Source organism: Gavialis gangeticus, unplaced genomic scaffold, assembly GCF_001723915.1.
Source record: "Gavialis gangeticus isolate Ggan-Ray unplaced genomic scaffold, GavGan_comp1, whole genome shotgun sequence".
NCBI lineage: Eukaryota > Metazoa > Chordata > Crocodylia > Gavialidae > Gavialis > Gavialis gangeticus.
Genome location: NW_017729033.1, coordinates 22,352,932 through 22,369,380, shown reverse-complemented (window position 1 = coordinate 22,369,380; position 16,449 = coordinate 22,352,932). Strand labels below are relative to the sequence as shown.

Below are 16,449 nucleotides of genomic sequence, written 5' to 3'. Positions count from 1 at the left end.
ATAAGTTTATCAGGGGTGACCACCAGGATCTGGGGGAATGTTTGTTCACCAGAGCGCCCCAAGGGATGACTAGGTCGAACAGTCATAAACTACTACAAGACCATTTCAGGCTGGACATAAAGAAGAATTTCTTTACTGTCCGAGCCCCCAAGGTCTGGAACACCTTGGGGCCATCGGAAGTGGTTCAAGCACCTACATTGAACACCTTCAAGAGCAAATTGGATGCTTAACTTGCTGGGATCCTATGACCCCAGCTGATTTCCTGCCCTTTGGGTGGGGGGCTGAACTCAATGATCTTGTGAGGTCCCTTCCAGCCCTAATGTCTATGAAATCTAAGCCTAGGAAGTAAGAGGCAGACACAGTACACAAGGAAGACAGGAAACGTGATGTCAGTGTGAAGACAGGGTCAAATGGGGAGGCAAGGAAGGGAGACAAACAAGGAACTTAGGAAAAAAGGAAAATGAGGAAGGAGCAGTAAGATGTAAGAATCCAGAGAGAGAAATCACTGCAGGATCCTGGCCAGAAAAGATGGAGAGAACAGAAAAAACGTAAAGGGGCAGAGAGGAAAATAGGAAAGGGGTAAGGGTCAAGAAGATGTAAAGAGAGAAAGTCGAGGAAATGGAGCACAAATAAAAGAGTAAGTAAATGCAAGGAGAAAGAAAGGAAGCAAGAACCTCCTTCTCAATTCAATTTACACCTAAGACCAAGAGTGAGAATTTTCAGGATTATTAAGAATCATAAATGGCCCCGTACCACAAATCAAAGCAAAGCAGAGTTTTGGGGAAGGAAAATATAAATTCTTTGATTATCCTGCATCTGCCTCCCAGCACACAGCAGCTGACACTGGATTCTTGAAAGGAGAGAAGTTTAACAGAAGCCTTAGAAGTCTCCTTCCAACATGTAAGAAAGGGAATCCTCTTTAAAAGTGAATTATCAGCTAGGCTTCACCCTGACAGTAAGAAGCTTTTTGAAGGGTTTGCAGCTATTATTGTGTGTCACTTCCAACATTTTAAAACCAGGGAGCAATAAAAATACTTGATAATAAATAAGCAGCATATGAAACTGTCATAGCTTGGCTCCTTTAAGTATGAACTTTTTATGTCTGTCTCACAAATGCATGACAAATAAATGTATGTTATTATCCATTTTGTTTAAAGTCACAAGTATTTGCCTCCAATCCATCATGAACCCATTTCAAAGCCAGTTTGGGAACTAATTTAAAGCTGTTAAATCCCAGGTGCCCTGTTGCCCTCCACTTAATTTCAGACTCAGTCTGTGATTCAACCAGAGTTTTGTTTTTTTCTAGCATGTTGCTGCACTGCAAGCTGTTTGGGCGGTAAAATCCCTGACAGGGTGGAGGGCTGTTTGCTAGCAGACAGCTGAACCTACAAACAAACCATGTAACCTGTTTCAAAGGTCCATAAATTCAAACAGGGAGAGAACATCTAAGAATATGACAGTGTCTGGCTTGAATTCTGTAGTGTAAACAAGGCAGGTTATGTCACAAAATAATACAGGAGAGGAAGAAAAGCATTTTTTTCTCCATGAGCACTTCAGTTCTGATCCAAACAAGGATACCAGCACTACAGTGCTGAGCACTGGAATACCTAACTTGAAGGTATGTGGACCCCATAGTGGAATCCAGCACACAGAGGATTGTTTATACCTAGGGTACCATCCATCCCAGTTTAGCTGAGACAATCCTGGATTTCAGAGGCCAGTCTCTGCCAGTTGGTGAGAATTAAAATGAGCGTCCTGGAAACACAAGGGTGCATGGTACAGTCTGGCAGGGAGGCAGAGCAGCACAGTATGCCAGGCAGGCACTACAACTACCCACCTGCCTAAGGTACCACACCACCCACCCCTGCCTCTGCCTGCAGCAGCACAGTTGACTTGGGAGGGGTGGGGGGGACAGTGTCCCAGGTTTCCCATTCGTTCATATGGTCACACTACCACAGCAGCAGTATGTCCCAAATGACAAGTACACCAATGCACTTCAGAGCCAGCAAGCCACTAGTACAGCTGCTTTCTAGTTTCCAAAGGCCCTGCAAGAGTGGTTATTGAGGACAAGCTTGGAGCATCCCCACTGGTAAACATGTGGCTGTGGATTACATCAGCAAGCTCATGTGGGCACAGTATGCTCAGCCCAGAGCTCCCTGCGACCCACTGCGGATGGGGAATGAACAAGCCCTGACTTCAGCCCCTGAGCTCCCTTAGGAATCACAAAAATCCACATTTAGTGTGGAGCTGCCAAGAGTTAACCAACAAACACTGGGGACAAGACTGTGCCTTAAGCCTTCACTGCTGTTACAAGGTACCTACCTCCCCTAAGGTGTCATGGCCCAGAGCTCTCTCCTGATGCTAAAGGCCAGTGTTATTTAAGACTGATCGAGGTTCTCTCTTCCATGGGAAAATTCAGGATTTTCAAAAGTGAGGCGTAGGTGGTATGGTGCATCATCACATATTGCATGACATGTTTTTCTCCGGTTAATGAGAAACCAGAAGCTTTACTAATATGCTAGTGTCATCGAGCCATATTATTCAGTTTCAGATCAAAGCAAAAATCAATATATCTGTTGGAAAGTGCACTTGTTTCCTAGCTTATATATTAAGTTTTAAAAAATACAACCAACTAGGCAAAAAAAAGTCAAAAGATATTGTGTTATTAGTCCTTTAGTCATTACGGTTAAATGCACCTCTCATTTAAATCGGTAAAACAAAATCTAGTATTCTTGATCATTTGAGTGTCTTGATCGTGCCTCCAACACTTTGGTATCAGCCCTTTTTACACCTGAGTTAATACTAACACCCCTCAGTTAAGGTTTTAGCTAAAGCTAAAAAAAAGTCTGCAGAGCTGTGAAATACATGAGCAATGTTACCAAGAATGGCTAATAGAAAGCAAAACTGCAGGAGAAAGGATATTTTCAATAGTGGAACATGAAGACCATTAAAAAGGAGAGAGGGTTGTTAACACTTAGAGTGGAGAGAGTGTAGCAAGTCAGGTAGACGATTTGTTTTTAAGGAAAAATTTTTATGTCCTGGGTCAAATTAGCCAGATCAGGCCCAAATCCATTTGAATCATTCAGGACCATATGTGGCCCTGCTACCAGCAAGTATCCTCTATCCCAGTCTGGAGCTTCAGATATTTTCAAATTCTTTGGCAGGCATCCTATGTGCACATCCAAGCCCAGAGGCTTGGGGTTCAGATGCCCCCAGGTTTTGCTTGCCTTCAACCATACGGCTGCAGGAGCAAGCTAGGGAGGAGTCTCCTGTTTCCATAAAGTTGGCGTGTAGCCGAGATCCCCCCACTGGAAGCTGGCCAGTGGGAAGCTAACTATGAGGCTCTTGTAGGGAGTCCTGTCTACAAACAGACAAAGGTGCACCCTCCACTACACAAAGCCATTGGTAAGGCACCTACTTGGTCAGGGTACTACCCCCTGCCACCTTCGTGGTCATGGTATTTCCTCTGCTGTATGACAATAAACTGATGTGCTGCCTAAATAGAAATGCTGCTGCCCCTCTCAGGCAGCTGGCTTTAAAGTTTGAATAATGCAGGGATCAAAGGGGGTGCAACTTCACTACTGCACCTTTCTCTACCCCCCCCCCCACTCCCTACACCACCTTAGATCAAGTCCTGCTCTCTTCTTTTAAAGACCTGCTGAATGAGGAAGTGTGAGTGAGCTCACCTTTTATAACAGTTCAGTGATTAAGGCACTCACCCAGGACCTAGGAGAGTCAGGATTCAATACCCTCCCTTGTCTGAGAGTGTTCATACCCTCCCACCTCTTCTGGCTCGCAAGGGACTGACAGAACCACCAGCCCACGTCAGAGATGGACCATTGGAAATAAAAGAATTCAAGATTCACTGGGCCAGAGAGATGGAGGAAGAGGGAGCATGGCTATAACTGAGTGATTAGGACATGCAGTGGTGCCAGAGAGAGTCCTGGCCCCACTCCCTGCTCCAGTGATTGTTAATGTATGTTATCCAATGACTAGTTTATGTAAATTGTGTAAACAGTCTTTGGAGCAGGAACTGAAATAGTAACAACTGATGCCCATGTGGCAGAAGAGACCCTAGGGCAGCCATGGCAACCCCTAGGGACACCCTAATTCTGCCTTTACTCCCAGTCCTCTATATAACCTCCCCTGTTCATTTTTTCCTGCCATGCCTTGATGTTCCTATGATATTGATTGGGAGGCTGCCCCTGAGTCCAAGAGTGCTCTCACTGTCATCTACCAATCTAGCCAACCTCTTAGGGTCTCTGGGTCCTCAGCTCACTAACTCAAATATACTCAGTTCTCTGCAAGTATCTCTCTCTGCCCCAGCAGACCTCCTGGTGCCTGGCTGGTGGTGACCACCAGCTCACTGTACATGTGGCCCAAATGGCCCTTATTTAAGCCTTAGGGCTCTCAATCACGTCCCGCTTCTGTCCCCCATAGAAATGCCCATGTCTCACAGATGTCACTCTGTCACCATTTTACCTTCCTGAATAGGCTTTGGCCTTCTTAGCCTTAGCCCACAGGTTACTCTGGCTGTGGACTGGTAGCCTAGGCCCACTGTCTCTGGCCTGGATTTTTCAGTCTCTGTCTCACCCCTTCCGGGCTCAGGCTCCGGTCCTCTTGGCTTCAGGCTGCCTCTGTCACTCCTTGTGCGCTGGCCACTACAAGACCAGGTCCTGTGAGACTAAACAACCAACTGGGTCCAAAGCAACTTTTGTCTAAAGGGAGAGCTCGCCATGGATCTTTATCTCCTATTGTATACAAACAATAACAAGTGTGGTACAGTATCATGGCTCAACATTATATAAAATCTGTGTGGAAACCTTGATGCTATTCAGTTAACTACCTCTTTCACTGTTTCTAGCTACCTGTTCAATAAATACTTCTATTTCCTTGTCTTTGAAGCTGTCAAAAATGCAATACCTTTTTCTTCTCAAATGAGTTCTTCATAAGAAATTCTACTGTGAAGGTCTACTGTTTCTGTGAGGTATAGAGGAAGGACAGCTAACAGTGGAAGATCTGCATGTCTAAGATGATGAGGAAAATATTTCTGTGCCTTTAAAAAGCATAACTGTTTGAAGAAAATCTGGAAAAGCAGAGGCAAGCCAAAGCCTGCTTTATAATCCTGCCCAGCTGTGATGGAGGGAAGCTGGACCAGCTTGCAGTTCAGTAAGGAGAAGAACAGTTCAAACAAAAGGGCCTATAAGTACATAAGGGGTGTGCATCAGGAACTGGAAGAACATCTGTTCACCAGGGCATTCCACGGGAAGACAAGATCTAACAGTCAAAAACTTCGGGAAAACTGTTTTAGGCTGGACATAAGAAAAAACTTCTTTACCATCCAAGTCCCCAGAGCCTGGAATAGACTTCCCCCAGAAGTGGTGCAAGCACCTACTCTGGACACTTTTAAGAAACACTTGGATGTCTATCTTGCTGGGACTATTTGACCCCAGCTGTCTTCCTGCCCCTGGGGCAGGGGGTTGGACACAATGATCTTATGAGGTTTCTTCCAGCCCTAATGTCTATGAAATCTATGAAAAGAGCTTGGGAGCCCTGGGTTCAAGTCCCTGCTTTACTAGAGAGGTCCTTGGTGACCTTCAACAAATAGGCTTGGCTTCTGATCTATAAAATGTGGATGTCTCCCAGTTGTTTTAAGGATAAGTACATTAAAGATTGTGAGGTGCTCATGTCTTCAGTGCTGAAGGTCATATTAGTATCAGAACTAGGGACCCCAAAAACAGACACTTCTTTTGCAGAAGCCAGTCCTTGGCACATCACATGAAATAAATGTATTCCGCTAAAAACACAAGATATTGTTCCTTCCTCCAAATGGCAAAGTAGTTGCGTTGTGTCAATTGTCTGTATGGAAAAAATACAGTCAGGCAACACTGAAAGATTTGTTTGATATGGTTTAATTTGCCCCCTGCTATACATTTAGAATATTGTTTAAACCCATAAATCATCAAATGACACAAAATAGCATGAAGCAAGCTCAGCATGCAATGCTAATAAACACCTCTGGTGCTCTTATGGCAGGGCTTTCAATTGAGAATCATTAAACTCATGGCTTTAACTTGTCAAGACTGTTTCTTGTGTGCACACAAGAGCACCACTCCTGAAGTCACTTTGGCTATTAAACAGATATCGCTCTTGTCTTGGGAAAAAGCATTTTGTCCCAGGATAATACAGATTTACATTTCCATTGTCCTGCTTCAATTCCCTCTGACGTATACCAAGTACACCTTTTCCCAGTGCTAGAGTGATGGGCAAATGGCAAGCTTTGCTTTTTAACAGTGATTTATACATTTAAAAAGTCTTAAGTGTAACAGTATAGCATTATTTAACATCTTAATGTCTTATTACATATGGTTATATTTATATATAATATATACATATTATATCTTATTTATCAGCTGCTGTAAACTGGCATAGGTGGCCTTCATGGAGTTACACCAGTATAGACTGGTAAAGGATTAACCCCATTGTATTCTCATTGCAAACTAAATGACCAAAAGACCTTATTCTGTGTAATCCACATCCTTTCCCATACCATGTCCAAGCTCAAGTACAAGATCCTCAGAATAGGGCACTTGGCTGTTTGCTTGTCTGCAAAGCAACTTCCACATCTCCCATACAGATAATAAATCACCATAATCTAATAACAGTGGGCGTGTCCGCACAAAATGTTTAATGCACAGAAAACTAATTCTGCTGCGCATCAGTGCAGCTGGTAAAAACCATGCTAATGTGCAGTAGACTTAGTCATAATGCACATTAACAGCACAAAAAAATCATTCATCTGCACAAAGTGTAGTAGCACCAATTATGGCACATTAAGTTAGTATCTGTTCCTACAGGTAATAAACTTAATGCCCCATAATACTGCACATCAATGAATGTGTGTACATACTGAATAAGCAAATGCTTATCAGGCAACCACATTTTTCTAGAGGCCTGTTGTTAAAGTCCTTAATTACTTGCCTTACCTATTTGCTTTCTAGCTGCAGAGGCACAATAGCCCCAGGTCCTGTCACGATCATAGTTGTGTGTAGTTGAACACCTGAAAGAATTGAAAGTGCTTTAAACAACATGTGGGATCAGTTGAATCAAGAATGTCCTTCAAACCTGATCAGCATGAACTAATAACACATACTTCTCTATTTATTTTAATTGCAGCTGTAGCAAGAACAACAACGGGGTAATCGGCAGAATGGATTTTTAAAAATAGTCCATGTTTGTGATCTATTATCTATTATTATTTATTATTACTATTATTATTAACAACTATTTGTAAAAAAAAATACTACAGAAAAAGATGACTATGTTAAAATTGCAATGCCCCACCTCTTTTCAGTTAAAGATAAATTGAGAAAGAGATGTGGATCTGAATTGAGATCCAAACAATTCCTCCAGCAAAACCCTGATTTGATTTTCCTGATATTTCTGAGGTAAAAAAGGACATAACTAAAAGTCTAGGGGAAAAGTAGGTTTCCCTTTATTCCTCATAAACAAATCGGAACCTAACACATTTTTGCTTTTGGTGGGTCACCTTTAATAAACTGGGAGACCAGAAAAGATGTCTAACAAAGGGACTTTCCCTTGATTTCTGTGGCAAATGTGTCTTATTTCCTGTTCCTTAATAGTATTTCTACTTTTTAGTTTGCCTGAAAAAAATAACTATAAATGAGGAAATAAACTGCACCAGGGTGATTTCCAGTTAACCTCAAGCCCTTGCATCATGATAGTCCTGTTCACTGGAACTCAGCACAAAAATCCTGATGAAGTCAGAAGGACTACATAAGAAACCAAGATTTGCCCAAAAGAAACATAAGGCTAGAAGAAAACTTGTAGGTCTTCAAATCCTGTCTTCTGCATTAATGGGCAAAAATTGTCCAGAAGTATCCACAAGATCATTCACTCTTCCCATACTACAGCCACAAAGTAGCTTATGAAATATTTTTTTAAACTACAATGTGCTATAGATAAAGATCAAGGAAGACCATTAATGACATAGCATTTGTTAGATTAATCTAGCATTCAATGATCATAGGTAGGGACGTACTTACTTTGCAATTTCACAGAAACTGCAAAATTGGGTATTGGCTGTGAAATCCATGAAGTCAAAAAAAAAAACTTACTAAAAATAAGATGCTGGCTTTCCAATGGGAGCCAGTGGTCATTCAGGCCACTGCCATCCAGGCTTGCAACCCACCAGAGGTGGGGAGAGGGGTAAAGGAGAGTAGCCAAGATGGTAGCCAACCCTCCCCCACCGCTTCTCACTGCTGATTGGTTGAGAGGGCTGCCCATTGTGTGGCCCCACCCCTTTCAGCCAATCATTGGTGAGCAGCGGGACTGCACAATGGACAATCCTCTCAGCCAATCAGCAATGAAGGATGGAGCCAGTGGGGCTCCTTGGCCAATCAGCAGTGAAGGGTGGGATTGCTGATACTTGGGTAGATCCCTAGTCACAGGAAGAGAACCACATCTTACACCAGAGAGAAAGGCAATAAAGTTCATGGTCCCCTCCGTTCTGATTAAAGGAAAAAAATTGCTGACTATAAGTCTGGCAGTTGGTCTAACCCTTAGTGCCTGAGCAAGACCTCACCCCAAGCACCTGAGAGTCTTCCAAGTGTTGACTCATATAGCAACAGGAGGGCAAAAAATCCCTTCCAGCCCGCATGGTAATAGAAGATAGGCATAGCTACTCCTAGATTACCCCTAACCAGAGCTTGTCCAACCTCTTTTTGAGCACCTTCAATGATGGATATTCCACAGCTTCCCTGGGCAGGCTATTCCATTGCCTCATTGGTCAAACAATGATGTTTTTCCTGATACCTAACCTGAATCTACTTTTCTGCAGCTTCAAACCATTGGTTCACTTTCTGCTCTTGCAGCAAGAGAAACAATGTGTTCTCCCTTTTCTTTATACCAGCTCTTCAGGTATTTGAAGACTGCTATCATGTCTGCTCTTAAATGCCTTTTCCACAAGCTGAACACAAACAGCACTGGGCCCAGGAGTCATAGAATTAGGGTCGGAAGGGGCCTCAGGAGGACCCTGGGAACCTCCTGACATGGATCCATTTATAATTAACCTTTGCTTGTGGCTGTCTAGCCAGTTGTCTGCCTACCTTATAGCCGTCTTGTCCAGCCCACGTTTCTCCAATTTGTTTATGAGAAGGTCGTGTTCACACCTTTGCCCTTAATTCTACTGAGATTAGCAGAACAGCTACTCCACTTGTCTGTCTGTATTCACATCTTGTCTCTGACCTTTAACCTAGCTTGTAACCTGACAGCGGGGCCTTTTTTCTGATTGTATGTACACTGCCTAGTGTAATGGGCATGACACTTCTGTCAGAGAAACACTGGTGATGGCAGCAGACTTGATTATAAAGCTCACTCTATTGAGTCTATATATAACACAGCCTGTTGTTTGTGCCCACTTGCAAAGTCTTTAAGGACCAAAAAGGAGTCCTGACAGATAGTGTGAGGGTTGGTACTTAAAGGCCCTGAATATGAAACATGGCTAACTGCCTCTTTCTAATTGACATGATACAGTAAGAAAGAGAAGCCAGCCAAGGGAGCAATAACAAGCCCAATAATTCTAGTGGTATACAGTATTTAAAGAGGGAGGGTTAATATTAAAGGTGTTTAGCATCTATCTGCTGCAGGACAGATTTGAAAGATTTTTACATTTGTGGTTTTATTCCAATGATCCTATAAAATTTGGTTATTTAAAGTCCTTGTGCAAAACATTCATGTAGCTCTGTCGTCTTTAGCTAGCTGTTCAGAGCCTTTTCCATTACACAACATTACAAGCTGGTCAGCGTAATGTTGCTTTTTTAAGTGCGGTGTTGCTTTATTAAGCCAGGAATCTTCCAGTTGAGAAGCTGTGGACTCATCTTTCCCTCTCATTAATGACACACATCAGTCTGAGACATCTGAAACAATGCTATCAGCACTACACTATTGGTGACTTCAAACTTAATGCTCAATTTAAGCCTCATGTTATAGCTGTGGAACAATCATAAACTTTAAGAAAGAGCGTCATCCAGCTACACTTACAAACCACGAAGAAACTCTCATTAATGTAATTTTAAGACCCAATCTAAAGTCCAATTTTGGAATCTTATTTCAGTGAGTTTTGGATCAGATACTTTTTAAGAAAATGTTTTTAGTTCTGCTTTGAATTTTACTATAAGTGTGGGACCTTGGGCTGTGAGGCCAGAACAGCTCCCATTGATGCCTGTTTTATTATTTGTATTAATAGATTTATAGATGTTTGGGTCAAAAGGGACCTCAGTAGATCATTGAGTCCAACCCCCTGCCCTGGGCAGGAAAGAGCACTGGGGTTAGATGAACCCAGCCAGGTGCATGGCTAGCCTCACCTTAAAGACCCCCAGGGTAGGGGAGAGCACCACCTCCCTTGGAAGCCCATTCCAGATTCTGGCAACCCTTACTGTGAAGAAGTTCTTCCTGATGTCTAACCTTAATCTGTTCTCTGTCAGTTTGTGGCCGTTGCTCCTAGTTACTCCAAGGGATGCCCTAGTAAAGAGAGCATCTCCGATTCCTTGCTGTGCCCCCCTAATGAATTTGTAGGCAGTGACAAGATCACCTCTCCGTCTTTTCTTGTGGAGGCTGAAGCAATCCAGGTTCCTCAATTCTGGTAGCACCGCTCATCTTTCCTGCCAGCTATTAGAATAGGAAAGCTCTGGGGACAGGCAAAGTATCTCAAATGCTTTAAAAGAACAGAATGTTCCTAACTCACCTCTTTTACTTTGTCAAGTGAAATAGAAGAACTGAGGTTGAGCTTGAGCTGTTGTACAAGGACCAGCCACCAACACCTCCCATGACAGGCCCTGGAAAAAGATGCTACTGCCAAAAGGACCAGAGTCCTCCTCCTGTCCCCCTCCCCAGCGGCCAACAGAATCCCTTGGAATTTGTTATTCTACACCCATTGGCAATCACAGTCAAGGATGATTGTCTTCCATCACTGTCACATCTGTGGGTCCAAAGATGCCTGACAAAGGCTCTCTGGGATCAACAGACTGCTACAGCTCAAGCACATGTTTCTGTGTGGGATGGGTATCTCAAATGTCTTGATTCAGTCTGTGACATGCTGTTTCTGCCACTTCCAATTTTCCACCTCCTGTTTTCATCGTAAAGTTTAAAAGTACTAAGATCCTTGCACCAGACTCTTTCTTCATTTGGGGCAGTCCAGAGTGATAGTCTCCCATGAGTTGATTTGAAATGTTACATTTTTCAAGTTGGCCTTGAGGACATCCTTGAAGTGCTTGCTCTGCCTGCCTCTGGAGGGTATGCCTTGACTGAGCCTGGAGAATAAAACTTGCTTTGGGAGTCTGGAGTCAGACATCCAGATGATGTGGCTGGCCACTAATGATGTGTAAGGGGTTCACGCAGTTGCACATGCACCCCCTATAAAAAGGCACCACCAACACTGCCAGTGGTGCCTGCAGGCGGTCACCGCCCCTTACTATGCTCCCCTCCCCAGCTGCTAGGGGCATGCGGCATTCATGTGGCTGGATGTTGGATGATCATCGCCTCAATGTTCATGGTGTTTGCTTGCAAGAGGACGCTAATGTTGTTGTGTCTGTCTTGCCACTGGATTCAAAGTATCTTCTGCAAGCAGCATTGATGATACTTTGGGGGGTCAGACCTGATGATCTGTTTAGGTCCTTTCCGACCCTAAGTACTAAGTACTTCTCCAGCAATTTGAGGTGTCTCCTGTACATTGTCAATGTCTCAGTTCCATGCAGTAAGGTAGAGACCACACCTGCTTGATAAACCATGAGCTTGATTTATTCTACACTCATCCTGTGCTGTTTAGCAACTATTCCTAAAGAATACACAAAGCAGCTCTCGTTCATTTTGCAGCGCTAATTTTCTGGCACCAGGATATCTGAAAGTAAGTTCCAGGTGTTTTAGCCGAGGAGGAGAGTAAATGTTGACCAAAAGGTCAGAGCCTGCAGTGAAACAGATGCACCTTATCAAAATGAGGCAGCTTCAGCTATCCCCCTATGAAGATACTTTGGTTAATCTGTAAAGTTCAAAACCTACCTTTCCTTCTTCCTGTCTTATCGCCCAACCTGTAAATTTTTCTTTAAAATAGACAGCACAACTGAAAATTGTCTCAAGTCTATGCTAACGACACACTGGGAGCATCTACAGATGCACTTATATTAAATTTAGCGAGTTTAGGCCAGTATCTACATGTGCAGGCATTAAAGCACAGTAACACTGTATGTGGACTGACTTGGGACTCAAGTTAGTCCCAAGTCAGTCCCCACACCCAGCACTACTGCACAGTAAGGCGTCTACTAGTATGTCGCTGCGCAGTTGCTAAGTTGTGTAAGTCAGTTACAAATCTGTGTAAGTCACCAATTTACTGTGTAAGTTGCCATTTTTACTGCAACATATTTACTGACCTGTAGACACCACCCATACTGCAGAGCAATTTTCTGTTACTGCACAGTAAATGTTCATGTGTAGATGCACCCACAGAGAATTACATCTATAATTAGAAATCCTCCTGAGCATGAAATTAAATCAAATGTATCTGAAGGTCAGTTTCCAATGGCTTCTGCTCATTTGGATGTGGGATTTCAGCAAGAAATCAGTCTTATTCCAATCATTCTATTAGGATATTTCTGAAGAATCTTGACACTTTCATTGGCACTTTCTCCATCAGGTATTTCAGTGCTGTTGAAGGACATCAGAAGTGATTTCCAAGCTCAGCTTGCCCATTGCCTAGTATATGTTGCCTGTCCTACGTTAGCTCACAAGCCAAAGAAACATGATGCAGAGCATAAAAAGAATCACTTGTCGAAGATAAAATCAAAGGACTTAATCTAGCATTCCACTGCACACACATTTAAACACATCAGATCTACCTACACTTTTACCTCAGCCATTTATAAAACATTTAATGAACTAATGAATGCAAAACATTGGTCATATCACTAATGTCATATCATTAGTGCCAATGCACTAGTGATATGACATATCACTCATGTCAAAGCATAGTGTCATATCACTAATAGCCCCGTACTTCCCATTTCAATCACTCTGTTGTATTTCTTGTACCTGTTACATTTGGAAGTAAACTTAGGCTGTCTCTTCCCTATATTTACATACCTTAACACAGTTGGGGCCTTCTCTGACAGGGACTTCCCAAAGCTATTATAACATAAATAATGATGAACATTTATAACAATTTCCACATGCATGGAAGGGGAGAATTTGGCGGAAAGGAAGGAATCCAGATTAAATTATATAGTAAAATAAACCATCATCTAAAGTTCAGTGATAACACATCCCTTCTTAGTACTGCACTGTCCAAGATGAACCTGGTGGCAGTCTCCAATTTTAAAATTCATACAGGAATCAGGAATGTTTATCTAAAACAGTGGTCTGGCTTTCCTGCAGTAACCCTGAGTTCTTACCCATGCAAAATTCAACTGCTTTTTTACGAGGAATTCTGCCTAGTGCAATTATTACAGATCATTATCCTCTGGTTCCTTCTCTGTCCAGAGGTTTAATAAAAGGGAACACAAGAAACTGTCAAGGACCTGAATGGAAATTCCCATGATTGAATCAAGGAAAGAAGATGACCTGTGATACACGGGTACTTGGCATTACTTTGTGCCTTTCATGTGCCTGGAGAAAATAATACCACCCTCATCACTTTCTCTATACATGGTCTGATAGTGCCATGGGAGGCAATACTGCATCTCTGCTCGGCACTGGCTAGACCTGATCTGGAGTACTGTATGTGCAATTCTGGTCTCAACATTTTAAAAAGGACTTGGAGAAGTTAAAGAATGTCCAGAGGCAGGCAACAAAGAAGAAAAAGGGCTTGGAAAGTAAGTCATACAAAGAGAAGCTGAAAGAAGTAGACATGTTCAGGTTGCTGAAAAGGCACTTAAGAGGGAACATGATAGCAGTTTTCAAATATTTGAACAGCTGCCAAAAAGGAGAAGGCAAGCACCCTTGCTATTGAGAGGAGGATGCCAACCAGTGGTTTGAAGTTACAGCAAAGTAGGTTAGATTAGATATCTAGAAAAATATCTTCGCTTTTAGAACAGCGAGGCAGTGAAATAGGTGTGGACTGTCTGCCACTGGAGGCATTGCCTAGGGAAAGTATGGACTCTCCATCTCTGGAGGTATTCAGGAAGGAGATTGAACAGCCACTGGTTGGGAATGATTTGGTGTAGCTATCCCTATATTCTACTATGGGTATTTCCCATGCTTCTGGGCTTTGTTAGTTATCTCAACCTCCTCTCTTTCTGCTATGTGTGTCTGGGCATTTTTAAGCCTTCCTCAGAAACATTGGGTGTTGACTACAGCCAAGGCTGGAGACTTTGCCTGGGGTTTGCTAATGTTCCTGCTGGGGCCAAAGCTGGAGGTTCCTGGCTAGAGGGTCTTGCCCCTCCACTCAGGGTCAGAATGATCACCATATCTGGAATCAGGAAGGAATTTTACCCCATAATCTGATGGATATGAACTGTGGGATTTTTTGCTTTCCTCTGTGGCAGGGGGCGTGGCCTTCTACTGAGGATCTCTTGAGCATATATTGACAACATATCATAGAAGCAGTACATTGGCTGCTGTGATTCTCCTGCTTTACTTATGGCAGGTTAGGGTGTCAGGCCTGTGTGTTTTCTGGGTTGATAAAATGCTTATGTAGAGTTTAGATTATGACTTGCATGGAATGGTTTGGATAGGGATGATCCTGCTTCAGGCAGGGAGTTGTACTAGATAACCTCCGGAGGTCTCTTTCAGCCCTACTTCTCTATGATTCTATGATCTAACATCCAATGACATCAGAGGGAGTCATTCTGTTGACTTCATTGATGTTAGAGCAAGTCCCCAAGGTTTAAGATTGGATTGGCTTGGATTAACTAATACAAAATAAATGCTCTAATAGCAAAAATTCACTGTTATTTGAACAGGAACCTGAATATTTCTAGCCTTACCATTTCTTTAGAGAAAACAGATTTGATAGACATGAGTGGTACATCCTTCCAGCATACCGAAAGGGAAACTTACATAGATTTCCATCCTCAGTAAACACTGAAACACAATAGTAAATATACAATTAGATGCTGACATGCAGATATAGTTACTTATGTATCAGTCATGCTAAATAAAAGGGAAAATCCTTCAGCTATTTGAATAGCACTGGCAACCCCCAGTTAGCGCTCTTAATTGGTTCCAGAAAAAACAAGTGTTAAGCACAACCGCGCTAAGCGAAACGTATTTCCCCGTAAGATTTAATGTAAATAAAAACAATTCGTTACTGCCACTTCTCACTGCTCCCACGACCACTTCAGCCACGTACCAGCCCAGGCCCTGCACTCCTGCCACCCCGCCCTAGGCCCCGCCAGCTCTGGCTCCGGGCACTGGTGCTGGCCCCATGCACACAGCTGTGTGCCCACTCACCATTCCTCTTCACTGCCGCCTCTGTCACCCCACCCGCCCACTCAGCGCTATAGCAAAACTCACTGAGTGCTGAGTGGAATGAGGTATGTATTTAAAATGAGTGCTATAGCGAAACAGTGCTCAGCAAAACAGCATTAAGCAGGGGTTGCCTGTACATTACATCCTATTTGTTGTGAACTCGGTATAGTAAGAGAGAGCTGAACTCTCACTTACAGACTATTGCACTATAGCTGAAATTACAGAATTAAAATAAAGTCTTAGCAACAGACAAAAGATCTTTTCATTTCAGCTCAGCGCATATAGCAATTTCAAGAACAGCAAACCATAATTAATAATAATGATATATATTCATACTATAAAGGTGACTTCTGAAATAACATACTTCAGTTCTGCAGCACATTAGAAATACCCTTTCAAGTGTCAGTTTGCACATACGTAACTAGACATAAATAGTCAAGGGATGAGAGGACTGTTAAGGTTAGGGAAGATAGTCGATGTGAGGCAAATGTTGAGGAGATTGTCATCACTTTTTGAATAAATGTGATTTTATAAGTGGAGAGAAATGGACTGAGAGGAGTGTCTGGCAGGGGTAAATTCTACATGCCCCAGATGAATGTTATAATTACCCATAGAAGGATGGTTGGATTCCTAGTAGGTAGGCAGTTTCTAAACAGAAATACTGCTCAGGATGTGGCTTGAGGAAGGAGGAGGATGGCAATAAAAAAAAAAAGACCTTGAACTAGATCTTCTATTATTATAAGTTTGAAAAAAGAGTATGAGCTTAAAGTAACCCACATCTTTGTACACAACAAACAGGTTTCATAGTTTCTAGGGTCGGAAGGGACCTGAGCAGATCATCTAGTCCGACCCCCTGCCATGGCAGGAAGAGCACTGGGGTCAAATGACCCCAGTAAGGTGGTCATCCAACCTCCTCTTAAAAACCCCCAGGGTGGGAGCCTGCACCACCTCACTTGGAAGCTGGTTCCAGAC

General features: G+C 42.8%; 1 protein-coding gene across 1 annotated transcript in view; it reads right to left on the bottom strand.

Annotated features, from left to right (window-relative positions):
- HGFAC (HGF activator) overlaps positions 1–16,449 on the bottom strand; it is a 120,752-nt gene that overhangs the window by 98,913 nt on the left and 5,390 nt on the right. The window contains exons 3-4 of the mRNA XM_019526605.1: positions 14,994–15,090; positions 6,987–7,060 (exon numbers count right to left, since the gene is read on the bottom strand). Coding sequence (XP_019382150.1) covers positions 6,987–7,060; positions 14,994–15,090 — 171 coding nt within the window. The remainder of the gene's footprint in view (positions 1–6,986; positions 7,061–14,993; positions 15,091–16,449) is intronic.